Source organism: Vicugna pacos, chromosome 5, assembly GCF_048564905.1.
Source record: "Vicugna pacos chromosome 5, VicPac4, whole genome shotgun sequence".
Classification (NCBI taxonomy): Eukaryota; Metazoa; Chordata; class Mammalia; order Artiodactyla; family Camelidae; genus Vicugna; species Vicugna pacos.
The window spans coordinates 1,267,790-1,295,314 of NC_132991.1; the positions used below are offsets into that span (position 1 = coordinate 1,267,790).

Sequence of the window (27,525 nt, forward strand, 5' to 3'; positions counted from 1 at the left end):
TAAAGTTTATAATATATTCAGGATCAATGTATCAGTTACTAAATCATAACACACTCAATCCCAAAGCTGCATCATTATCTGATGTCTTGGAAAAATAAGCAGGATTTGTACACCTGACCACAAATACACAGTAACAAGCACTGTGGTGGTTCTGAAAATGCCACGTGAGGTGAGCAGCAGCCAACGGCTTCACTCAAACCACAGCCAGCCACATGGGGACACAGGCTGACAGCATCTTCCTGCTTTTTCCCTTCTTACCTCTCTTCTTCCTTCGTTCTCGAATTATCTTCTGAGCTATCCTCCTCCAACGGGGCAAAGAACTTAACAGTTTAAATTTGGACATGATAGAGAGGTCATTACAAACTGCAGGTCTCAGTTCATTGAAGAGGAACCTCAAACGTTCAATGACTGGGGCACACACTTCCTTGTAAGAACGGCCCTGTTCTTGATGTGTCTACAAAGTTAAATACAAAAAACTTTAACAAATAACCCTACCAGCTGACCACAAAGCACAGAAGAGGGAGGATCCCAACCTACTTACCTTAATGAGCGAGCACTTTGCTTGGTAGACAACTCTACACACATCCACCACTGACTTAGGCAATGCTCTGTGCTTTCCTTGCTCAATGCCAAGCGTGCCTGCATGAACTAAAGATAATGCCACGTGACCTGTAAAAGACATTGAGAAGAAAGGGAGGGCAGGAATGAACATGCATTATACGTCAATTGAAAGATCTATAGTACAGCTAAAACAGTGGGCTTCATACCTAAATCTTCATGCTTTAAGAGGCAACATAACAGCAAGCGGCCGACCTCCTCCACGGGATGCTCGGGGGGAAAGGTGATCGGTGTGGTCAAGTGGCACTGCCGACAGTACCTTTCTATCTGACACAGAAAGTCCTGCAACAGAAACAGCTGGAGGTGACTTCAGAGCCACCCTCGCAACATTGCCATGAATTCCAAAGCAGGTGCCACAGCTTCTGATGCACCTGCGATCTGTGATCCTTCTGAAACCTCCCTGGCATACTGAAATGAACCAGCTTCTCACCTCAAAACCAGCCCTCTAAGTAATATGTAAATAAAGTCCGTGCTAAGCTAACCAAAGAGCATGAAGATGTTCACACATCAAAGTCCGAAGGTAAACTGAGGGACACTGAGTGTGGGAAGGCCTCGCCCACCTTCACATTGTGATCCTGAATGTTATTGTCGGCAATTGCTTGCAGGAAGGCCTGGGAGTGGTCGCCCAGGGCCCGTCTGTGGGAGCAGAGCCGGGATTTGCTGGCAGGGGTGCCGCCGGGAGAGCTACAGTGGTCTTCGTCTTTCTCCTCATTGTAGCTGTAGTGGATTTGGCTGGTCTGCAGGCCCCCGGAGAAGATGGAAGACTGAAGCCACTCTGCAAAGTGCATATGCAAACATTATGCAATAAGAAACCTGAGTGCACCATTCAGAAATGAATGCACACACACACAAAAAAGATAAAGAACTAAGTGCTTGATTTAGGAGGTGAAATTCAGCATCATTCATATGAAAGCCGCATCTAATGACTGGCTTATAATTCCTCTATGAGTGTGAAAAAAGGTGACATTTTCTGGTTATTCAATCTTAAGCACGGTATCACAACCCAGTATAATAGTTGCAGTCCAACATTTACTGGATACCTGCTCAAGCATGGAGCTGCCTGGTTCCACAGTACCACTTGAAGACGGGGACTTTGCCTTCTAACAGGGAGAATAGCACTGAGGCCCCATTCACACGAGTGATCACTCAATCTCAGCTGGGAAAACCACATGCTGCAAAGAACTACAGGAAGTATGAGTCTGCGGCAGCAAGCTCCCCACTATTGGGAGGGACAGTAAGGAACTTGCTGCAATCTGGGTGAAGACAAACACACTGAGCATCCAGGGTGAGGAGCAGCACGTGTGAAGGGTTCTAGGAAGAAAAACATGCTCAGGGACGCCACATCCCCTAGAGCATTAATCAAGGAAGAATAATGAGAACTACTCAACATACTACACAGAATCTTAAATCAGGGCTGGGTACTTAGAGACCTGAAGCCCAACAGACCACAGAGGAGGCCTGTGTGAGGAACAGGCCGGGCCCCACAAGAACACACCACCCATCAGGGCACGTGTGGATACTCATCATCACTGCTGTGATAACTGGAGTGGGAGTCACCAAAAAACAAAGCATCAGTTTGTACGTAACTAGAGATTTTTTTCCCAATAATTTGGGCTATCAGAATATTCCTCCAAAACCCAAGCTATCAAATCTGGGATGCACTCAATGTGCTTTCACTGGCAGTTTAGATTTTAGAGCACCCACGTGCATTCTCCAAAGTGCCACGTTAATTCCTCTAAAACACAAATGTGATCAGACGCTCCCTGGCTCTCTCCATTTAGGACTCTCTCTATCTCTAGTGGCTCTAGCTGTCCCAGAGGGGACAGACCCCCACATGTGGGGGCCCACAGCATCTTCCGCTCCCCTCTGCTCTGACACTTCCCAGGCTCTTGCTGACGAGAAAGCCTACCTGCAAGTCGAGAGTCTACAGGTCCTTGGAAGAAGAGGACAGCCCACCCTCGCAGAGACTCTGCAGGAGCAGGGCACCCCGCACACACACCAAGGGTTCGCTTCGGAAGGCCGGCTGACCAGCACCACGGCCACCATCACCCACTAGACCTACCCCCGACCCTCCACACAGGGACAAGAGCAGCGTGAAACTGGCTTTCTCAGTAGTGTCCTCACACACCCAGCCTACTGGGACTCCAGTCTCAGGGTGGCTCCACCTCCATCAAGGCTTTCTCTCCACTACCCCTGCCGTACCTCCCAAAACACTTACGAATGTCTGCATTTCATCCTCTACCACCGTGCGGCCTGACCTGCTTCACATCTGGCTCATCACCACCCAAGGATCACTTGAGGGCAGGGGTGTGTCTAATTCTGTGCCTACTACATCCTGAGTGCCAGACACCATAAGTCACACAAGTAATTACTCCACAGATGCTTGTGGGATGGTCAGCGGGACGACAAACGGAGAGATGTACAAATATGTAAAGAAATATTTAAACCTATCTTATGTAATACAGAGAAATCTTAATACTCTAGGTGATTACAAAGGCTGCCGTCCCCCAATGTATTTGATTTGAGTCTGGTAAAAACACAATCCCTCAAATAGACCACTATTGCCAAGAGGAACAGCCGAGCCACGTCACGTGGGTTTCTGGGCACGCAGGGAGACGAGCCCATCTGTTACAGGACGTGAAAGTGAGACTACGCTCAGGACCGGCCTGTCCTCGCGCCCATCAGCTCCCTCTGCTGCCACAGGCACAAGCACGAGTACAAGCCACTCCCAGCTGCTTCTAACTGACCAGTGTCATCTCTCTGTCCTTGTTTTCCCTCATCAACAACTGTTTTGATTCTTCCTCTTCTGTTCTTAATGGCACTCGTGGCTCAGCTGAAATAACCTGCCCACCTTTCAGCAGGAAACAGAATTTTCCTTACTGGCGCACTCGACCTCCACAGGAGACAGCGGCGTGCTCATAGCTAAATAGGACGCGTGCAGCCCAAGGAGCAGGCCCAGGTTCCGTTCAGTGTCTATCAGAGGTGAGGACAGACTTCCCAAATCTGGTATGGTAACGACTTCTTGGTCAGGCTGGGGAACATAAATTTCATCATCAGTATGAGAAAACAGGGCTAATTAAAAACATAAAACAATAGTGTTTATCCTAAACAAGACATTCTGCCATAATAAAGACTATATCCTGTAACAGCTCAGGCTGCCACCAAAATAACAAAATATATGAACCACACACACCCTGCAAAGTAGTCAGTGAAGGCACAGGTCTATTGGCAGAAAATCCAAAGCATGGATAAATGACTTAGCTAGAAAATTCCTTAGGAATTAAACAGAAGTTTCCAGAGTAATTGTATACAATGCTACAGAAAATACACTCAATTGTTACAGGCGTAAGAAACCAAAAAGAAACAAAAAGTATGAGATGACAAGTACTGCTGTGAGTCAGCACACTGTGACCACACATGCGGAAGAAATAAATGTATTCAAACAAAGAGCAAGCCCAGTTAGAAAACAGAGTTCAAATGAAAATAATCTTAAATTTTATTTATAAATTGTCTAATGCGACTGGCAAATTTCTCTCTTCCTAAAATGCTTTAAGCCTGACCTTTGTGGAATTTCTTAAGTTTTATTACCTCTGTATTCATATCTGGAAAGCCAACCCCAATATATAAATCCCAAAGCTCATGAACATGTAGGAAGGACATATTGCTCTTCTAGAAAATTATGCAATAAACATCTCAAGTTGTTCCCCCACAATAAACATCTCAAGATGGTAAGCTCTTCCAAATTTCTACACAAGACTGCAATAAAATCGTAAAGACAAAAGGCTAACCTCAGTGAGTGAGTGTGTGTGTGTGTGTGAGTGAGAAACAGTCTACATCTCTAACAAATTAAAAATTTTAAAATAATTTTTCAGGGGGTGGGTAGCTCAGTGGTAAAGCACATACTTAGCATGCACAAAGTCTTAGGTTCAATCCCTAGTACCTCCAATTTAAAAATAAAAATTTCAAGGCCAGCACATCATAAATCTTAGCATGAATAAATGTAAACTGACTTTTGGAAAAACCTCTAAAATATCTTCCTATTTATCACTTAATGACTCCCTTGCAAAGGCCCAGCTAACAATAGTTCAGGGTGAAAACCACTTATCACAAATTTCCAGAGAGGGTCTCCACCGATGGCCACCTTGGTGCTCACTGCACATGGCCTCACCTCCAGATACTGGCCAACACAGAAGGCATGCATTGACTCCCGTGTGTCTTCAAACTGCAGGGCAGCTTCCAAAGCTACCACTGGGTCTTCCCCTACAAACTGAGCTGAAACAAAAGAGACAGAAGCGACATGACTTCAGTACATTTCCCTAGTCATTAATAGTAGAAATAGTAAGTAGGAAACAGACTAGTCAAATTAACTTCAAAGTGAGGGTTACCAAACTAAAACAATCTCTCCCCCTCTCCCAGGGATCCCTGGGCCAACTCAGAACTTGGGACGAGTTCCAATCAGTGTTGGAAAAAGAAATGCACAATGGTGAGAAATTCTTCAAATGTGCCTGAATTTGCTGTGATGGGACAGACACCAAGGTCACAGACAGATTAAAAGGTATGTGGGCTGGAGCAGTGCTGTGCTGCTCATTTAAAAGCCAAATGCTGTGCTTGAAATGACACACGCTACAACTTCTAACCATAAAGTAAAAAGCGAGGCCTTACCAAGAATACTATTTCCTGTCAATGACTGGGTCTGGAAGTCCTTTATGTCATACACTTTCCCATCGATCACAGTCCAGAAGCCTCCATCTTTATTGTGGTTCTCCAAATCAGCTTTGCGTATAAGTGTCACTTCCTCATTATTTCTACAGTTTTGACCTGTAAAAAATGACTCTGTGTATAGAGAAATCAAAATCAATGAATCAATAGATCAATAGATAAAATGACTAGAACAAATCATGTGAAAGAACTACGGGGGGGGAACAGACAAATCCACAATCACAATGGGAAATTAACATGCCTCTTACTGTAACTAACACCACAAACGAGCAATCAGCAAGGGTACTGAATGATTTAAAAACAAAAACACCACACGAGCAGCATGAACAATGAGTCTGGCTGTATACCAGACATTACAGCAGATCTCAAAAATTTCAAAGAAGTTAAGTTATAGAACATGTACGCTGACTACAATGTAGTTAAATTAGAAACAGGTAACAAAAAATATAAAATAAAAATCTCTACATATTTGAAAATCGTGAAATTTATTTATAAGTCACCCCAAATTCCCAGAGAAAAATGACTATGGAAATTAGAAAATCCAATGAAATGAATAATACTGGAAAAACTACATATCAACACTTGTGACACACAGCTCAGTGTATGTTTGAGGGCATATACTTTAAAATGTACGTATTAAGGAAAAAAGCTAAAAAAAGTTAATAAATATAAAAATCAATAAAGTGCAATGAGTTTCTTAGGATACTCAAAAAAAGAAAACCTCATTGATCAGCTTTGGAAGTATTAAGACATCAACTCAATATTATGAAAAATGGTTGAAGTGGGGGGGGGTACGAATCAACCTAGGATCATATCCCTCCTGTGCAAACTGTACCTTGTGCTACCCAACAGCTGAGGGCAAGGTGGCTGGGGACTGTACGAGGCTACACTATACATGAACTCTGTGGTCCATCTGAACAGAGCTGAAGGTGGGATCACCAGCATCACAGGCCTCTGAGTCGATGAAACAGAAAGCACCCAGCACGACCCTGGACACACTCTGATCCACCAAAAGTGAACCCAAGTCTCGTCAAGCCTATACATATAATCAGCAGTTTAGAGAAAATGTAACTAACACAAGACGTTAAGACTAGAAGAAGAGAATGCAATTAACCAAGTTCAAAAACTGTGAAATTCTCCAAAATAAATGTCCTACTTCTTAGAAAAATAAACAGGACAACCAAAGAAAGGGAGAGGACAGCCTAGAGAGATGTTGTTAGGGGAGAAAACGAGACTAGAAGCATTAATCACCCAACTACAACATGCAGAACTTGTTTAGAACCTGATTCAAAATAACCACTAATAAAAATGAATTTTTAGATAATCATGGAAAATTGAACATGAACTATCTGTTAGTTTAAGAAATCACTGATAATCTTAGACAGGATAAGGATACTGTGGCTTGATTCCCCCAAAAGAGTTCTTATCATTAATAGGTAAAGTGTGCTAAGATGTTTTAAAGACAGAAATATGCTTCAAAATAATTCAATCAATCAGAGAGAAATATGTGGGAGCACTTGGAGAATGTGAATACTTGTTAATCCACATTCATTGTATTATTCTCTCTACTTTTATCTTTGTTAGAAATTTTTCACAATAAACATACTACAAAAACATAAGTATACTAACAAGCATCTTACCTCAAAGAGTTTAAAAAATATCAGATTAAACCCAAAGAAAGAAAAGAAAAAATAAATAACAGAATGGGACCAGCAGAATGACAGACATTTAGAGCAACAGAATAGAACAGAAAGCTCAGAAACATCCTCAAAATATTTAGTCACATGATTTTTGATAAGAGTGCCAAGAACATTCAATAGAGAAAAGACAGTCTTTCCAACAAATGGTGCTGGGAAAACTGAATATTCAATTGTAGATGAATCAAGCTGGACCCTTATGTTTCACCATATACAAAAATTAACTCAAAATTGATCAAAGACCTAAAGGTAAGAGCTAAAACTATGCAGCATGAAATTCCTAGAAGAAAACATGGGAGAAAGCTTCATGACATTGGATTTGGCAATCATTTCTTGGGCAACACAACAAAAGCACAGGCAACAATAAGGAAAACAGATGGGTTGGACTTTGTCAAAAATAAACGTCAAAGGACACTATCAACAGAGTGACAAGGCAACCCACAGAAGGGGAAAAAAATATTTGCAAATTATATATATCCAGAATACATAATAATCTCCTACAACTCAACAATAACAACAAAAAACCTAATTCAAAAATAGGAAAAAGACTTAAAAAGACTTTTCTTCAAGGATATGCAAATGCCCAATAAGCACATACGGAGATGCACAGCATCACTAATCACTAGGGAAAAATCAAATCAAAACTACAGTATAACACCACTTCATCCTAACAGGACAGCTATTACAAAAACAGAAACAGAAAAAAAACGAGTGTTGCCAAGCAGGTGGAGAAATTAAAACCCTTCCTTGTGCCTTGCCTACAGGAATGTAAAATGGCACACCTGCTGTGAAGAACAGTTTGGCAGTTCCCTAAGAAATTAAGCATGGGATTATCACCTGACCCAGCAATCCCACTTTTGGCTATGTACCCAAAAGACGTGCAAGCCAGGACTCAGCTATCTACACAGCCATGTCCACAGCAGCAGTTGTCACAACAGCCAAATGGTGGAAACAGATACAGGCAATGGGAGCCACTTGACTGAGACAAAGCTGGCACTCCAGACGGGAGACCAAGACAGCCCTTGAACCCAAATGTACAAAAAGTGAAAAATAATGGCATGTGACCTCTTGGCCTTGAAGGTGGAACAGTGAGACCTGTTTGTGGAGATGGAGACCAGTGCCGTCACTGTGCAAACCTGGCCTTCTGTAGGGAAGCACGCCCTACAGACCACCAGGAAACAGACATGAGACAGTTTAGGATGATGAAGTTGTTGTGGGGCACGTGACTATCCGAGAAGCATGGCAAACACACAAGCCTGGAGAAGGGAACCTTGCAGGGACACAAGAGACGGTGTTCAGGAGGGCTCTGCTTGAACGGTTTCCCCTGTGACGGGTCACAGAGTAGCTTTCAGTACTTGTGCAAATGTGTTACACTTCACAACGAAAAACGTTTTACAGTGAGTACATCTGAACTGCTGATCGAGTTATATGCCCTCAAACATATATAGTGTACAGACCAAAGTAACAAATGATCATTTAAGTTCTCAGAAGTAGATGAATGATGCTGAAAATATTAGCTGTACTAAAAGATTTTTTAAAAAAACTATGCTCAATATCTTAAGGTTATTTTCCTCAGGACAACTGCCACTTCTTGTTTTAAGCTCCTATGCCATAAAAAATGGTAAAAGAAGTCCACCTTGCTAGAGCTTTCCTACAAAATGAGAGTTGAACCACAACTTCAATTAATTCTGTGAGCCAAGGAAGTCATAACCACACATACAGGGCATGGTTACTTAGATTCAAAGTTCAGAACTTTGAGAAGACAACAAGCTTCACTCCCATTTGATAAGCACTACGGGCAGTGCGGGTGGGAAGTGCTCAGCTGACTGTGGGGATTCCATAGCTCATTACTGTGACAAACGCCAGTGAGTTCACAAAGTCCTCCCACACCAGTGTCTGCCTCCAGAGGTGGACTGTATCTAACCACCTCCACAGTACCTTCTGGAGACACCTCCCAAGAAAGTTTTCCAGAACTTTCTAAAATAATCCAATTTGGGATGTAATAACCAGTATTACTAAAAGAAAAAAGTTCCTTAAATAAAACCCAAATCTCTTCTGATTTGGATTATCTTCAGTTTCCACTTACACGGCCATCAGTGAAAATGGCAAGTAACTGGTCTTCTTTTGCCAAATATTCTTACAAATGGAAAGGCAAGAAGAGGTTAGACTAGGACAAAGTTTTCCTCAGTGAAAGTCCTTTAAGATGCCATACCCATGATGCCGGGCCAGGCCAGCTCTTCGTGGTCGTCCCTTTCCTTTCCTGGTGCCAGGTGGTTGAACCGATCCAGGTGTTCCAACAGGCCACCCAGCAGAGGGACCGCTCCAGCCTCCTGCATGAGACCAGCATTTTTACTTAGCAGAAGCACTATAGAAACTACTAGTTCTGGAAGGAGAATACCTACATTTAAAAAGAAAAAAACAAAACAAAACAAAAAACATTTTAAGACTTAAACAAAAGTGTCTATTCTATAGAACCACTTTATAAGCTTGTGCTACATTTAAATTCTGATCAATCACAAAATAAGAAATGCTTGTCCTTTGGTATATTTCTACAGGATTATTTTATCTTTCATTTTGAAGGAAACAAATATAGGTATCAAACAGAACCACTTGAGTTACAAGAATACTTTTCAAAAACACTGTGTTTCAATACAAAAGTATTAGCTAGTCTTCAATTCAGAAAACCATTTTCAACTACATTTATCAGATAAAAGCACTCAATAATAATATTCTACTGTCACAGAATTAACTTGAAAAAACATTGGGGGTTTATTAAGGTCCTAAAAGCTGCAAATAATTCTTATGCTGCTGAAATAAAATAAGACAATTACCATTAACCTCATTATTCAAGGGTTAATAATGGTGGTATGATTCTAAATCATTAACTGTATTTACACTGATATGACTCCCATACTAGGCTGCTTAACTACAGAACTGCCAGTAACTAAACCGAAGGAGGAAGGGCAACAGGACTAGACAATGCATGGAGTAAAGGCATGCAGTTTTATCAGGAGATGATAAATTTTACATCACATCAACCTCCAAGAGTAAATACATGTCCACAGGCAGGAAACAAGATAGGTACCCGTGAAGTCCCCTTCCACAATGCAGGCCACCTCTGCGAAGTGCCGCCAGCTGGTGGAAGCAATGCTGGCTGCCACGGGCAGTATATCGCCGATGTGTGTGCACAAAAGGGCTGTGTACTTCTTCAGCAAGGAACCGACCCCCATTAGTTCAGGACCTTGAGGAAAGAGTTGAGACAATTTCATTCTCGCTACTGAAATTACTCTGTAGACAGACTTAACTGTTCTGCTGTTCTGCTTTCATCTATACATCTTTTGCCCACGACAATTTCCTCGAACAGGAGCTATTAACCCTTACTTGGTCTTTTGACTCCTTCTATATTACATAATTTGAGAAACAGTGAATTTGGCTATGTTGATTTTCATACACAGCACTACACAGTATCTAAAAACTTTGGGTAACAATACCACACTGAAGTCATAACTTAAGAGTTTTAACAGACTTACCATATGACCCAGTAATCCCACTCCTGGGCATATATCCAGAGGAAACCCTAATTCAAAAAGACACCTGCACCCCAATGTTCATAGCAGCACTATTTACAATAGCCAAGACATGGAAACAACACAAATGTCCACCAATAGATGACTGGATAAAGAAGTTGTGGTATATTTATACAATGGAATATTACTCAGCCATAAAAATGATAAAAGAATGCCATTTGCAGCAACATGAATGTCCCTGGAAAATGTCATTCTAAGTGAAGTAAGCCAGAAAGAGTAAGAAAAATACCATATAATATCATTCATATGTGGAATCTTAGGGGAAAAAAAAGACAAATGAACATACATAAAACAGAAACAGACTCACAGAGGTAGAACACAGACTTGTGGCTGCCAGGGGGGCAGGGGGTGGGAAGCGATAAACTAGGAGTTCAAGATTTGCAGATACTGACTGGTAATATTTAAAATAGATAAACAAGTTTCTACTGTATAGCAATATATAGCAGGGAAATATATTCAGTAACTTGTAGTAGCTTACAGTGAAAAAGAATATGAAAATGAATATATATATATTCACGCATGACTGAAGAATTCTGCTGTACACCAGATATGGACACAACATTGTAAACTGACCATACCTCAATTAAAAAAAAATAGTTCTAATACCTTATAGCCACATACAAATGTTTTCTAAGTCCATGTCTTAATGCCTGTAAATTACTTCCAGTGAACAAAAGCATTTTTCAGTCTCATAAAATCTACAACTTTTCCCCCTACATGGCTCTTAATAGCTGTTTAGTCCTTGTGACTTTACGGCTCTGAGATGGTCCTCTCTTTTAGACTGTAAGTTCACCTATTTCAACCTGAAATTTTCCATCAGCTACAAGTACCTAACGATTTTCAGGAAGAAACTAAGTTGTTTTAGAATAGACCAGCTACAAAAACACTAAGAGCAGCAGACCTCTCCATCCCTGACAGAGAGAGCCAGCCACCACCTTCAGGGCTTGTGGGAAGTACCCTCCCCTTCACGCCCAGAACTGAGCACTTGCACATCATCCTATGTGAATCCCCGCAGGCACCATCAGGTATCATCCCAGCTGCATAGATGAGCTGCCTACAGCCCCCCGAAGACTCAGCTCTGTGTCCAGCAGCTAATAAACCAGGGCTGTGTCTGAGATTCACTCAGTCTTCCTCCAGCGGTGATGCCTTCCTCCTGCTACACTCAGCTAGCTTCCCAGGGTGACATACAAATAGTCTGTCACTATTTCATTACCACATTATGTCCACCTCCAACAGTCCCTAACTAACATCTGGAATAAGTTTGATAAATCTTCTATAAGACCAACTTGAACATACAAGTTGCTGTCTGTGATGGTTAAAGAATTTAAATGCTGGGGGGAGGGTGTAGCTCAGAGGTAGAGTGCATGCTTAGCATGCATGAGGTCATGGGTTCAATCCCCAGTACCTCCGTTAAATGAAAAAAATAAGTAAACCTAATTACCCCCGCATAAAAAAAATAAAGAATTTAAATGTTAACACAATAAAATAAAAAATATTAATGCATCTAATACAGGAACGTGTGTCCAAAAAAAAGTGGATGCAAAATGAAGTCTCCCAAAATTGGTGCATCTAACAGTGTTAAGAACTACACATCTGGGCCATGCAGAACAGGCATGTTAAAAAGCCTAAATGAAAAAGCCAGAAATATACACAAGACACTTTAACATTTTAAGTAACTCACGAGAGGGGAGGCTATATAGCTCAGCGGTAGAGTGCACGCTTAGCATGCACATGGGCCTGGGTTCAATCCCCAGGACCGCCATCAAATAAATAAACCTAATTACGCTAGCCCCTCCCAAAAAATAGAAAGAAAGAAAAAAGAAAACTTAAGTAACTTACTAGAAATATCTGAAGTCTGACCAACACTTCCTCCCGGATAAAGTTTACTGATAAGTAAGCGCTGAAAACGCAGCAGCAAATCCAGTGATGCAGACCTTTCACGACTGTGCTGCTCAAAGTCTAGACATGAGGATATCCGACGGGCAACATCTTTCAATCTGGCGACTGTCTGAGAAGCGATGTTTCTATGGAGGGGAGAGAGGAATGCAAAGTTAAACAAGTTATGTCTGTTTAAAAAAAAGGGGAGGGTATTTAAAAATCACAACATAAACTCAAATCAGAAATAAAGCTCATACACCCAGGTGACCTGCAGCTGGCTTCCCTCTCCAAACGTGTGCCAGGTGTGCCTGCAATGAGCACACCTCAGCCAAAACTAAGCAGTGGAGCTCAGAAGACACAAAAGACAGGAGGATACCCTTTGCTCTACAAATGTGCTTCTAAGAGCTGCAGTTTCTCCAACCTGATTTCCCAAGGAATAAAGTACACGAAATGTCTCCAAAATCTCTTACATTTTTAGACTATTTTTCAACAACTGCATCAGCTAAGTCAACAACACACTGAGTCTCCTTCAGCCACAAACCCTTAAGGTAAAGAGTAAATGGTAAAGCTGACCAAAGGATGGGGCACATTATCTACACTATGAAAAGCGCCTGGATCATAGCATCCTGTTAGTGAGAAAGCTGCGGACGCGTTCTCTATTTTCCAGAAGTGTTTAAGGTGCTGTGTCCCTCCATACTTCAGTTTTTGTTTTGTGTTTTCCAAAGAAGTACATCTTCATTATACACCTGCTTTGGAGCCAGCTCCTCCCTGTGGGCCAAAGGGACCGAAAGTAAAGAGGAAAGTTCAGAAGACAGGGTGTGAGGCGGGTCTAGAGAGCGCTGTCCAACAGGAAAGTGCTGCCAGGGAGTCACCTGTGTAATTTAAAATGTTCAACCAGTCACATACATTAAGATGAAAAGAATATGAAAAAATCAGTACTAATACTGTATTTACTCCAGTGTAGTGAAAATATTATCACTTCAACATAAAACTAATTTAAAAAGCACTTAAGTGTTTCTATTAGTCTTCCCATACACAGTCTTCAAAAGCCATTGTTGTTTTGTACAGATAGCACAACTCAATTTGGGCAACTAAATTTTCACTGAAAGTAACATGATGTACACTCAAGACTCATAAAAAAGGCAGAGCTGAAAAGGTAAATTCATATGGCCAACTTCTTCCAAACATATAAGTTTTCTAATAGCTGAGTCAGGTCCCAGTTTTCAAATCTGAATTTTAACTACTCGAAGTAAAAACTCAGTGTCTCAGCTACACTAGACACATTTCAAGTGTTCATCAGGCCAACGTGGCAAGCGGTTGCCAGGCTGCAGAGCACAGGTGCCGGCAGGTAAGATGATCAGATGTCTCTACACACCCAGGAAACAGAATAAGCAGGAGAGCAGGAGAGCTGGCCCCTCATGAGAACAGTAACTTGTTACAGAACCAAGGACAGGGAACCCAGCATTCTCTCTCTGCCAGTGATGCCAGAGGGCCTGGACACTGCCTCCTTGGTGAAAGAAGGGGCAGCTGACCTCAGGAAAGCACTTCTTTGAGATACATGCTTTTTTTGCTTTAGAACTTTTACCTTTCAATTCCAAAGCACTCAATGTCCATTTTTTCACTTGATCCTTAATTAACTCTGCAACATGAACACTGCTTGTCATTACTCCCAGTTACCAAACTGGGCAGAGTTTCAGCTGCCGGCTTTATACAAACGGTCACAACTGACATTGCCTAGGAGCAATTCCCAAGCTCTCTTCACTACCACCAACTGCACTGAATTAATTCACTTTATTTCAAATCATTATACTGAAGATCAGAATGTGTGATTATCAATCAAAAAAACCCAATCATCATCAGATTAGAGGGGAAAAAAATAGGAAAAAGGGCTTTTTAAATCAGCATGTACTAAAAAGCTATGCAAGGAACTAGCTCTAAAGCTTCCTCTTTTAAAAATTCACTGTGTGCCCAGTAAATTCTACTGTCCCCAGTTGTGGGGGGCAGGCTGCCCCATGCCAGTATATTACTCGCCACTGCTCTGGACTTGGGTGTCTGAGCCAACCCTCCAGGGCTCTCTTTCCTCTCTGTGTGAAAAATAAACCAGGAGCCAAGTTCACAAACAGCAGAGCTGTGTTACACAAAGGAGCAATCATTTTTCAGTGTCTAACAAATGCCTCTCGGAAACCACCTTGCATTTTCACTCTTTGTGGACGAGATCTGACTACTTCAGCCCTTGTCTAGGTCGGCGTCTGTTTACACTCTTGACTGGGACGCTTACCTCCTCCTGATCAGTCCCTTCAAAAATAACCCTCACCATTCTTTTGTTTACTTCCACTTGTAAAAGTTGTCTTACAAATATATCTATGATCTACAGAATGAGGCAATGACGTGACCAGTTTAAAACAAAATGAACTTACCATGGTGATTTCCATGTCTATCTATATGCTTACTAATGAGGGCAGGAATCCTTCTCTGTTTACCACACACTTTTCTCTGGTGTGAAAACCTTCAGAACCTCCAGTTCTACCTCACATACGCTAACCTCCCCTCTCACCTGTATTTAGGAGCCTGCTCTCTCCCCTAAAGCCTACCCTAGGTAACTTTCAGAGCATTTTCTCAACAACCACACACATTTTTGAGAAGATCCCAGCATTACATCTACCTTAATATGAAAACCAATCATCCTCCCATTAAAATGTACCTCCTGCTATTTACCTAAGAAGCTGTTGTATGAGTTGAACCAGAGGCAAACACTGTTTTCCAGAAGATTCATAGATCCCCGTATTAATAAGATCTTTATCCAGTGGAGTCCTACTTCTGTGAAATGTCGAGGCATTCGCTTCCTGTTCATCAATTTCTTTTTCCTTCTGCGCTTCTTTTTTGGCTTCAATATCCTGTAATTCATGAAACAGAAAACAGAAACTGGTTACCAGTTATCTCAGCAGCAGGTGTGAATCCTACACTGAGCCCTAATCCCACAGCTGCTTGTGCACTGACTCACACCACTGGTGACACTGGCCCACATTCACCTGTCAGAAATCACACTGCTCAGTTTCTAAACAATTTGTCCTACGAACCCAGTGTCTAAGCGGCCAGTGCTGATGGTCTCCAGCCTCCTTCAGTGAAGTTCCTAAACTCTTTACCCCTGCTGTGATCACCTAGGCAGGGTCTATCTGTTTTGTAAACATGAAGCAATAACCCTCAAAATAAGGGGATACATGCCTAAGCCATGTATCTGATACAAGACGTCCAAAATACAGAAAGAATTCTTACAACTTGACAACTGAAAGATAAAATAACCCAATTTAAAAACAAGCAAAAAAAAATTTGAATAGATACATCATCAAAGAAGACATGCAAATGGCTAACAAGCACATGAAGAGATGCTAAACACCACTAGTCATCAAGGAAACCACGTCTGCTAGGACAGCTATCATTAAAAAACAGATGAACAGCAGCAAGCGCTGGCAAGGATGCAGAGAAGCGGAACCCTCACACAATGCTACTGGGAATGTGAAATGGTACAGCCACTTAAGAAAATAGCCTGGCCATTCCTCGAAATGTTAAACATAGAGTCACCATAAAACTCGGCAACTCCACTCCTAGGCATATGCCAATAAGAAATAAAAACATACGTCCACACAAAAACCTGCACCTGAATGTTCACAGCTGCATTATTCATAACAAAAGAGGGAACAGCCCACATGTCTGTCAGCTGATGAATGGATAACAAAAGTGCTATATCCATACAATGGAACATTGCTTAGGAATTTTAACAAAATGAAGTACAACATGGATGCTACAACCTGGCCGAACTTTGAAAACACAAAGGGCCACATACAGTACAAATCCACTTATATGAAATGTCCAGAACAGGGAGAAAGTAGACTGGTGGTTGCCCGTGGCTGGGAGGAGTGGGAATGGGGAGTGACTGTTAAAGGGCACAGAGTTTCTTTTAGGAGTGATGAAAACGTTCTGAAATTAGACAGTGGTGATGATGGTTATATGACTTTGTGACTATATAAAGAAATCACTAACTCATACACTTTAAAAGACAGAACTTTATAGTAGGTGAATTATATCTTGATAAAGCTATTGTTTTTTAAAAAATGTAAAGGAGGCATCTGTTGCCAATCAATGCAATCAATATTCCTGAGGACCTACCAAGTATTGTTCTAGTTATAAAATTTACTCTGAAAAAGCAAACAAGTTCTTTCCTTCTGGGCTTTATTTCCTAATGGCAAAAGCCAGAACAGTCTGATAGAAAACAAATTTATGGTTACCAGAGGGAGAAGAGAGTGGGAAGGGATAAACTGGGAGTTGGAGATTTGCAGATAGTAACTACTATGCATAAAATAGACAAACAACAAGTTCATGCTGTATATAGCACTGGGAACTATATTCAATATCTTATAGTAACCTATGGTGAAAAGAATATGAAAACAAATCTATGTATGTTCATGCATGACTGAAGCATTGTGCTTGACACCAGAAATTGACACAACACTGTAAGCCAACTATACTTCAACAACAACAAGTCAGAACCGTCTAAATACAGACAGCCCTCCCCACCCTGAGGGGCGTGGGCATGCAGACTGTGACTGATGCCAGGACTGGAACTGTGCCACCCACTCTAAAGGATAAGAAGGCAACACGGATCAGAGTTTTAAAATGTGTGTGCTTTTGACCCAATTTCATTTCTAGAACTTTTTCCTAATAATCATTCTCATACTCAATGAGTTATAATCTACATGAATACAGTTAAAATTTATGGTAGTAAAAATATCTAAAATCTAAATGATCAATAGAAAATTATTTTTTTTAAAAAGTGGCTCCCTTTCCATACGACAGACTTCCCCAAAGCAACAGAACAAATGGACACAGCAGTAGAATATTCAAACATACAAGACACGGCGACCTGGTGGGTGAAAAGGATGCAGGTCACTGGGACCAGCTCTGGCACCACAGGCAGTATCATTAGCAAACATCTGCACTTTTGAAAGTCTTGAAGACTGTACACCAAAAATATTAACAATGATTATTCCTAAATGATGAGGGGTTTTGTTTATGCCTTCCTGTAGCTTCCAAACATTTTCAGTTTCAAGTAAATGGCCTTTTGGCTATTTTTTAGGCACCTTTATTATGATCAGAGGGATCATGTATCTCTATAGCCTTCCTCCCGCTCCCGAGTCCAGCTCTCCAGCAGGAAGCACAGAATAAACATACGTGCTAACTAAATTAACAGGTTCTAAAAATACTGCTTGGGTCATGTCAAGGTTACCATCTGGCCCACGTGTGGACCGCCTCTGCCCGTTTGCAGTCACTGCCCCATCAGGCGAGCTGTCACACAGAGCCATGTGGGGCACAGGCAGATGACAGAGGCTTGGAGTCAGCAAACCTGCCACTCACTAGTCAGGACACCTCAGCAAATCTGTGGTGCTCCTGTCCACATCTACAAAATGGAATTTTAAGACAACTTTTCCCACTCGACACAGTGGACTAGGTTAAAAGAGAAAAAAAGTAAAGTACCCAGCACAGGTCCCTGAAAATAACAAGGTGCACAAAAAATGACTGTTGCTACCAACATCATTACGTATATGATTTCCTCTAATTGTTTTTCAATTTAATCAAAGTATGTTTTCAAAAATATTTCTAATACACTTACTCCATCTAATTTTAGCAGTGTAAGGTTTTGAATCGAAAACTGTTACAACAAGCAGAGTAACAAAAGAAGCTATGGTGGCCAATTAGCACATGCAAATACAAACTAACACCCCACCCTGCCCCCGGAGTATCTAAAGATAAGAAGATGCCTAATGTTGACGAGGTCGAGGGCTGGAACGCTCACACAGGCTGGTTCCAATGTAAATGGCACAACCACTTTGGGAAACTGTAACCACATGCTCACCCTAGGATCCGGCAAGTTCTAATTCAAAGTATTTACCCAATAGAAAAACTTGCATATGCAAAATACACAGCATGATCATTAGCAATTTCACGGAGTCAAAATCATCAAATGTCTATCAGCAGGAGAATGGACAGACCAGCAGTGCCATAACCATACAGTGGAACACTGCCCAGCCGCAGAACCAATACACCCAACACAGATGAATCTGAAAGTCATTATCAAGGCAAAATAAAGTTGACATGAACGAGTATATACTGTATGATTCCATTTACATGACATTCGGAACTGGCAAAACTGACACCAACTGAGGGAGGCAGGACAGTGTCCTGGTTTCAAACGCAAGGGGGCACAAAGGCACTTTCTGGGGAGACCTGAAAGAACGCACATTACGCTCAGGGTAACTGTCAATTCATTTAAACAGACAGCTGAAGTGGGTGCATTTTTTCAAATTAGTAACTTAATATTTTTTGAAGCCATTTAAGATAAAAGAGTTTTAATTACAGGAATATTTGGATGTTACTAAAAGTCTTGCTGGTGTTTCAGTTTTTAATAATTCTGGCAAAAGGCTGTTATTTCTTCACGAGTACAAATACAGCGCACAGTGTCTCCATCTCAGCTCACTGGCAGGTAAGATCACCTCCGTCGGCTCACGTACCTGGATTTCTGCAGTGATGGCTGCATTTAAGGCAGACTCTAAGCCTCCATCAGCCATCAGGCTGCCCACGAGAAGATCGATCATGAATCGCCGACCTGGACTGATGTTAACTTCATTGCCAGATACTGGAAAACGGAAAGTGATGTTTGCCAATGTGAGGTAAGCCCCCTCCCCTCCCTGGTAGCCCCTCCTGTGCCCACCTTTCCAGCCCAGCCCAGCCCAGCCCAGCCCACCATGCCCCTGCTCCGAGCCCAAGCCCACCTGTGCAAGGCAGCAGGGCAGAGAGCGCCCGGGCCCGCTCCTCGGCGGTGGGTAGCAGCACCGACCAGCCGCTCTGCAGCACAGCCTGGGCGGCCGCCTGCACAGTGGCCAGTACACCCGCACTGCTGGCCAGGGCCACCACCGTCTGCTTCAGGCTGTTGAGAAGGACGCTGCCCAGACCTAAACCAAGGAATTCCGGGTCAACCTGGTGACTAATGGCAGCATGCAACTGAAAGGAGAAAAACAGTTTTCACTTAGAAGCCCTAAAAACCAGTGCTTTGCAAATCTTACTAAAGATCAAATAGTACCTCAAATTGAGTTTTATTCAAATAATAAGGGAAAAGAACTCCTAGAATATGTATTATTTTTAACTATATTAAAACATGTTTACCCACAGTAGTTAAGAATCCATGGTAAGGTATTTTGTAAGAGGAATTTTGTAAACCCAACAATAAGTACACACAAGGAAAAGCTCCAAGATCAACAAAGACGTTAAACCACGTGGAAACAGCAACCTCCACCCGCCCCCCAACCATGTGCACCAAACACAGAAACAGTGACTATAATGTAACCAAAGAGCTGCTTTAAAATTATATAGCCAGGCTGAGGGTACACAAGGAAATGCCTCAAAGGCCAGACCAGAGCTCATCCACACAGTGGGAGCCCAGGGGTTCTGGGCTCTGAGAGCAGATGAAAGCCTTTTGGGACACAAAATGCCAAGACAGCCCACTGAACCTGAGCGTCCTGCAGAAGGCGGGGAGGCCACCTGCCTGTCAGCCACCAGGCCTGAGGCCAACACCACTGCCCACACAAGGCTCTGGGCACAAATAGACCCCACAGGAAATGAGAGACCCAGCCTGCCTTGTGAGCAGGTGTGAAATCAAATTTATACCACTTAGAGGGGTGGGGTGGTAGAGTGCAAGGTCCTGGGTCACTCCCCAGTACCTCCAGTTAAAAAAAAAAAAAGTATACCAATCATCCAGGTATGGATATCACAAGTCAAGAGCTGAACAATATCACGGTGAAGAAGAATGCAACAATGAATAGGTGTTATGTTCATGTGTACCTGAAAAACTGTACACTGGAAATTGACACAACATTGTAAACTGACTATAACTCAATAAACTAAAATTTTTTTAAAGTTAAAAAAAAAAACTGAACAATAAAACTCATCTAGAGGCCAAGGAACTCATGGAACCTCAGGGACACAAATACAAACTGCCCTCTAAGGACATCTCCACAGTCAAGAGCAAAAGGATATTCCATAAACCTTCTCCTGAAAGTGGCCTCATGGTCAAAACAAGCCACACTAGGTCACCATGTGGAAGAGGTCCAGACAGATTAAGAGGCAAATAACATGCCCCAAAAGATGTCAGCATTAAAAAAAACTTGGAATGAACCCACAAAGTAAGTAAACGTTCTTAGAGATCAAGGAAAAAACCCAAAAGATAAGACTATAATGAGCAAAATGAAAGCCTTGGAAAACACCAAAAATATAAACTCTGACAATGAAAAAAACAGCTACAGGAATAAAAACCTCAAGGCAGAGGTGTGAAGAGCCTGGGCCCCAAGTTCCAGCCCTAAACCCTGGGTACTGGGCACCCGACCTGGGTGACATTTCTAAACTCTGTGCCCTCATCTGTGCAGTACAATGGAAGCTCCGCCCCCAGAGGGCTGGTCCAGGGATCTGATGAGTCAGTATGTGTGAAGCAATGATCACAGAAGTGTGTTAAATGGACAATTCAAAAACATGGAACATTTAGCTAAAGGAAGGATTTGTGAATTGAAGGAGAGCACTGAGTCATCCACCCAGAAGGCAGAACAGAAAGAATAAAAAAAAGAACAGTAAAAAAGATAAAGAGATTTTAAAATACCAAATAAGTTGTGATATTTGGGAAAATAAAATGAGAAAGTTCAACATACATTTAGTAGGACTTTTCCAAGGGGAAAAGTAGAAAGAAAAGGAGAGCAATCTGAATGGTGAATAATGAAGATTTTTCAAAACAAAGACATGTAATCTCAGATTGAGTGAGGGTCATAATCTCAAGTTATTCATACAAAAGTAAATCCTGAGCTAGACGTAATGTACGAAAATAATAAAACAAAGACAAAAATCTGAAAGGCTACCAAAGAGAAAGACAAATTAGCTATAAAGAAACATAATTGCACTAATATTTCTCATTGTCAACAATAAAGGTCAGAACACAACAGAACATCTGTCTGTAGACAAAGTGCTGATAAAGTAACATGTACCCTTGCAGATACTGACTGATATATATAAAATAGATAAACAAGTTTATACTGTATAGCACAGGGAAATATATACAAGATCCTGTAGTAGCTTATGGTGAAAAAGAGTATGAAAATAAATTTATGTATATTCATGTATGACTGAAGAATTGTGCTGCACACCAGAAACTGACACAACATTGTAAACTAACCATACCTCAATAAAAAAATAAATAAATAAATAACATATACCCTAAAAAGCTAAGTCCATTAAATTATCTTAAGTAGTGTTGAAGCAGAGTTTCCAGACGAAACTCACAGGTCTTAACGAAGAAACTTACTAAAGGAGGTACCCAGGAGGGAGGGGATATAAGTAGCAATGACAAAACAAACTGGTTTAATAAAAAAAAAAAAAGACTATGTATCTGAGTGAGTATGGTCTCTTAAGAAATAATGATTATGATAATAATTAACTGAAGGAAAGTTTAAAAATTATTAATATATTTTATCAATCCTAAGAGGCATTTTTTCATGTCTTAACTCCAAAATCAGGATGTATCACATACATTGCAATTGGTAGCATTTTTCTTTTAAAAAGACACACACCAAAAAATAGAGTGCCTTGGATCTAATGTAATAAGCCTACTGAATAATTAAAACACTGAAGGTAAAAGGGGAGTTAAAGTTTAATGCATCCTATAACCCTTATATTTTTCAGGAAGAGAAGTACTAATTAACTTAACACTTCGAGGAATTAACAAATTTAATTTTTTATGACATGATTTATGTCCAGAAATTACACTTTAAAATTTAGGCATAATTAAAGGGACTTGAAAGGAAAATAAACTAGAAACTTGATTAAAAGAGAAATAAAATAATGAACAAACTTAAAACTAAATTCAAATATATTAGTAGTCACAATAATTGTAAAAGATTAAATTCACATACAGAATAAAGACTCTCAGATCGGATTCTTTTTAAGAATTGAGCTTTACAGAAAATTGACACAACTAAAACAGAGACCTAGGAAGACAGAATAAAGCAACGGAAAAACATACAGCATCAGACAAATACGGACCAAATGGAATGGAGCCTAGAACATACACAAGGTCCCCACAGCACCGAGCCCAACAGCAATGTCTCTACAAAGCCACGGGAAGCGACAAAGCTGAGCGGACCCATGCCACGGACACTACACCCCTGTGTCCTGCTGAATGAGCTCCTGTAGAAAACCTCTGGGGAAGGGAGGGACTCTCCAAACTTCTGCCAGTTTCATTTTGCAAACGAACATTACATTGAGCTCTGCGCTTTTTGGAAGCCAAGGCCAAAAAGGAGGACATGATGGGTCACACAGAAACCCTTGCATTACAAAGGGGGAAAATGACCTTGCTGAGAAAAACTGTTCTCTTGACATTAAATCATAGGGTTTTATCATAAAGAAAAACATGATGATCAAAGATTTCTGCTATAGTTTTATTTAAAAAAAAAAAGGAAAAGGAAAACAATGTTGCAGCTTTTCTTACTTTGACCTTTAACCTTAACCTTTCCTGCGAGGAAGTGGAGTTTCCTGAGTGAAGCTATCCTCTTAGTCCAGAGGAGAGACTGACTACCACATCTAGCTGGTCTCTCCATCACCCAGTCACTTCTTCACACACAGTGACAGTATATTCAAGACTGATTCCCTGATGAATGCCAACAAACTGATTATAGCAGTAATAACACAATCCATACACACACTTACCTGCATGCAGAGACTGACTTCCAGGATTAACAGAAGATAATTAGATTGATATTTTTTTAAGCCTCCGACACATTACATTTCATTATAACCTTACTTTAAATTTTTCATTAGCAGTTCATTTCAACAGGCTAAAACTCATACCCTTTAATATGCATAAACATGATTACAAATACCTAAGACACTTATAAGGAGAGAAAGGGAAACATTAATACCTGAAGTCGTAGAAGATTCAGCGTTGCCACAGCCATACACTCTTTCTCTTGGGGTGGGGGCCAGTCGGCAGTGCCATCCATCCCCTCACTCACTTGCCGTAGCAGGAGGTCCAACTGCTCAAAAGTCATCGAGCATATGTCCACCACGAAAGGCACACGGAGGCCAATGGACCACTCAGAACAAGATGACCAAGCAAAACTCTACGGGAGAAACAAAAACCTAAAATGAATCTACACATTCAGCTATCAGTCTGTTCCACGAGAGAGTCACCGTTATGAAGGACAAAGATGCCTTAAATTACTACTTATTCACCTCTAATTGTCCCAAATGCACAAGCACTTTCACAGTGATCTAACTCACATACTAACCGCTTTTGATTTTCTCTCTTATTTCACTACCCCATCTCGTTTTGCCACCAATAGGTAAAAAGTTATTTAAAAATCTTTTCACTATCAAAATTAAACAATTCAGTAAGTTAAAATGGAATACTAAAAACTATCCAAATAAACCCAAAGTCAGGAAACAATAAAGGAACAAAAAGAAGAGAGCAAGCAAAACACAACGGTAGACGTTACATTTAAATGGGCCTAAACATAACAAAGACAGAGGTCACTAGAAAGCAAGAAAAACAGAACCTAATCATATACTATCTACAAGAAACCACCTTAAATATAAACATAAAAAAAAGGCTTAGTAAAGGATGGAAAGTGGATATATTAATATTGGACAAAGTAGACTTCGGAAGAAGGAAATTACCAGAGCTAAAAAGGGACATCATAAAAGTGTCAATTCACAAAGAAAGCAGAATAATCAATGCCCCTAACAACAGAACTACGAAACACATGGAAGTAAAACATGATAGAAATAAAAGAGAAACAGATAAATCTACAAACATAGCTGAAAATATCAAAACTACCCTCCTAATAACAGAATAGTAGACAAAAATGAAGATTTAAAAGAAATGAACAAAACCCTCAATGAACAAGATCAAGTTGACATTTACAGAACACTTCACCCAAACAGCAGAATACACATTATTTTCAAGGCTGCAAGAACATTCACCATGATAAACCATATTCTGAGTCATAAAATAATTCTTAACTATTTAAAATACTTGAAGTCATGTAATGTTCTCAGAACATAATAAAATTAAGTTAGAAACCAGTAACAGAAACTAGAAATCAATAAAAACAAAAGTAAATGTAAAAAACTGGAAATATCTCCAAGCACCTGGAAATTAAACAACAGGTTTCTATATTCCAATATTCCAAGTAGTAAAATATTGATTCTAACAAGGACCTACTGTACAGCACAGGGAACTTTATTCAGGATCTTGTAATAACCTATAATGGGAAAGAATCTGAAAAAAAATAAACATATATATGTGTAACTGAATCATTTTGCTATACACCTGAAACAGTGTAAATCAACTCTACTTCAATAAATTCAGTATGATTCTAAATAGACTGCAAAGAGTTTGGGAGTATATGATAACTCCTACAGCAAATACATAAAGTTGAATGGAATACTAAAAAAAAAGTTCATATATCCTCCAAAAACACAAGAGAAAGAAAACAGAAAAACAAACAACAGAAAACAGACAAAAGCCAAACACTAAAATGGAAGACCTAAATCTATACATGTTAATAATTACAGTAAGTGTGATGACCTAAATATACCAATTAAAACACAGATTTGACAAGGATTTTAAAAAAAAATAAAGATGCTACTATACATAACATCCAAAAAACTCATTATACACGAGACAGGCAAGATAAAAATTAAAGACATAAATTTAACAAAACATGGACAAGACTTGTATGATGAAAACACTGATAAATGAAATCAAAGAAGATGCAAATAAATGTTTAGACAAACCATTTTCATGGATTAGAAGACTTGATATAGCAAAAATGTCAATTCTCCACAAACCGATAACAGACTGAACATAATTCATATCAAAGTCCACGCAAGATATTTTTGCAAATGTAGACAAGATTATCCTAAATTTTAACAAAAAGTCCAAAGGACAAGATAATAGAATTCTTAACAATTTTTTCAAGTAAAAGGATGGAAAAGTTATAGCATGCAAGCACTAATTAAATGAAAATAAAACAAGTACCTGCATTAAAATCAGACAAAAGAGATTCAGAGCAAGGAAAAACAAGGATAAAGGGGGACACTGAATAACAACTGGAGGGTCCAAAATGTGAATGCTCTTAACGAAAGAGCTTCAAAATACATAAAACAAAAAATTGACAGACCCATCCTAAAATTCATATGGAAACTCAAAATACCCTCAAATAATCAAAGTAATCTTGGAAAGGAAGAACAAGGTTGGAAGACTCACAATTCTTACTTCAAAACATACTACAAAGCTACAGAAATCAAAACAGTATGGTACTGGTATAAAGACAAACTTATAGACCAACGAAATAGAACAGATAGCCCAGAAATAAACACTTGTCTTTATGGTCAAATGATTTTCAACAAGTGCCAAAACCATCCAATAGGAAAAGAACAACCTTTCTATAAACAGTGCTGGAAAAACGGCAGAAGAATCAAGTTGGACCCTTACCTTATAACATATATGACAATTAATTCAAAATGGATCAAAGACCTAAACCTAAGAGCTAAAACTATAAAGCTATTAGAAGACAAGACTGTGGGAAATCTACTACATGATGATGGATTACGTGAATATGAATAACACCAAAAGCAGAGATAACAGAAGAAAAATGGAAACTTTTGTGCATCAAAGAATACAATGAACAGAATGAAAAGAAGACCAGAGAATGGGGGAAAACATTTGTAAATCATATACCTGATTTAAAAAAAAAAACTAATTCAAAAATGGGCAAAGGACTTGAATATATTTCTCCAAAGAAGAAATACAAATGGTCAATAAGCACATTAAAAGATGTTCATCATCTTTCCATTACAGAAGAGCAAATCAAAACCACAATGTGATACCACTTCACACTCAGTTGTATGGCTTTAAAAAAAAGTGGAGGGGGAATAACCAATGTTGACAAGAATGTGGAGAATCTGAAACCCTTGTCCTTATCTGGTGAAAATGTAAAAATCAAGCAGTTATTAAGGAAAAAAACAGTTAAGGCGGTCCCTCAAAGATTTAAACGTTAAAGATTAAAACACAATGATCCAGCAATTTCAGTACAAAGATAGAACCAGCAGACAGAAAATCAGCAAGGATCTAGAACAACTGAATAATACCATCAGTGAACTAGATCTAAGTAACATTCATAGCACACATCACTCAACAATGGCAAAATATATTAACAGCAAAATACATACTCTTTTTAAGCACACACACAGAACACTGAGAACAAACGCATCACGAGACATAAAACATATTTATCAAATCTATGAGAACTGAAACCATATACAGTTCATTCTCTAACCACAATGAAATTAAACTAGAAATCAGTAACAGAAATGTAACAGAATGATCTCCAAACACTTTCAAATTAAACACTTAACAATACGTAAGTCAAAGAGTAATTGTCAAGAGAAATTAGAAAATATTTTGAACTGAACAAAAATGAAAACACATCGAGATTTGTGGGTGCAATTAAAGCACTCATTAGAGAAAAATTTATAGCATCAAGTGCTTATATGTTACAAAAGAAGAAATGTCTAAAATCAACAACCGAAGCTTCCCCCTGAAGAAACTAAGAAAAGAATAAAGTGAACCCAAAGCAAGTTGAAGGGGAGGGGAAAAAAAAAACAGACAAGAGAAACATGTGAAATTGAAAGCAAAAGAACAAGGGGAAAATTAATGGAACTAAAAGCTAGTTCTCTGAAGAGATCAACAAACCTCTAGTAAAACTGGGAAAGAAAAAAAGACATAAATTACCAATTTCAGGAATGAGAGGAAGGGTATCACTGCAGACACAAAGACTTCAAAAAGTCAGCAAGAGAGCACCAATAAGGAAAACTTCATACATAAAAATTAGACAACTTAGAAGAAATGGAATAATTTCTTGAGTGCCATGTAT

At 40.0% G+C, this 27,525-nt stretch overlaps 1 protein-coding gene across 6 annotated transcripts in view; it reads right to left on the bottom strand.

Moving 5' to 3' along the window:
* Positions 1 to 27,525, bottom strand: part of HERC2 (HECT and RLD domain containing E3 ubiquitin protein ligase 2) — a 177,455-nt gene that overhangs the window by 92,150 nt on the left and 57,780 nt on the right. For 5 of the 6 annotated variants that reach the window (XM_072960744.1, XM_072960746.1, XM_072960745.1 and 2 more), the window contains exons 17-30: positions 23,506 to 23,706; positions 19,324 to 19,552; positions 19,063 to 19,187; positions 15,215 to 15,393; positions 12,461 to 12,645; positions 10,120 to 10,275; positions 9,247 to 9,432; positions 5,281 to 5,451; positions 4,787 to 4,890; positions 3,499 to 3,649; positions 1,179 to 1,393; positions 768 to 900; positions 542 to 669; positions 259 to 454 (exon numbers count right to left, since the gene is read on the bottom strand). In XM_072960744.1, the coding sequence (XP_072816845.1) occupies positions 259 to 454; positions 542 to 669; positions 768 to 900; positions 1,179 to 1,393; positions 3,499 to 3,649; positions 4,787 to 4,890; positions 5,281 to 5,451; positions 9,247 to 9,432; positions 10,120 to 10,275; positions 12,461 to 12,645; positions 15,215 to 15,393; positions 19,063 to 19,187; positions 19,324 to 19,552; positions 23,506 to 23,706 (2,359 nt within the window). The remainder of the gene's footprint in view (positions 1 to 258; positions 455 to 541; positions 670 to 767; positions 901 to 1,178; positions 1,394 to 3,498; positions 3,650 to 4,786; positions 4,891 to 5,280; positions 5,452 to 9,246; positions 9,433 to 10,119; positions 10,276 to 12,460; positions 12,646 to 15,214; positions 15,394 to 19,062; positions 19,188 to 19,323; positions 19,553 to 23,505; positions 23,707 to 27,525) is intronic. The other variant, XM_072960747.1, reaches the window with a different exon arrangement.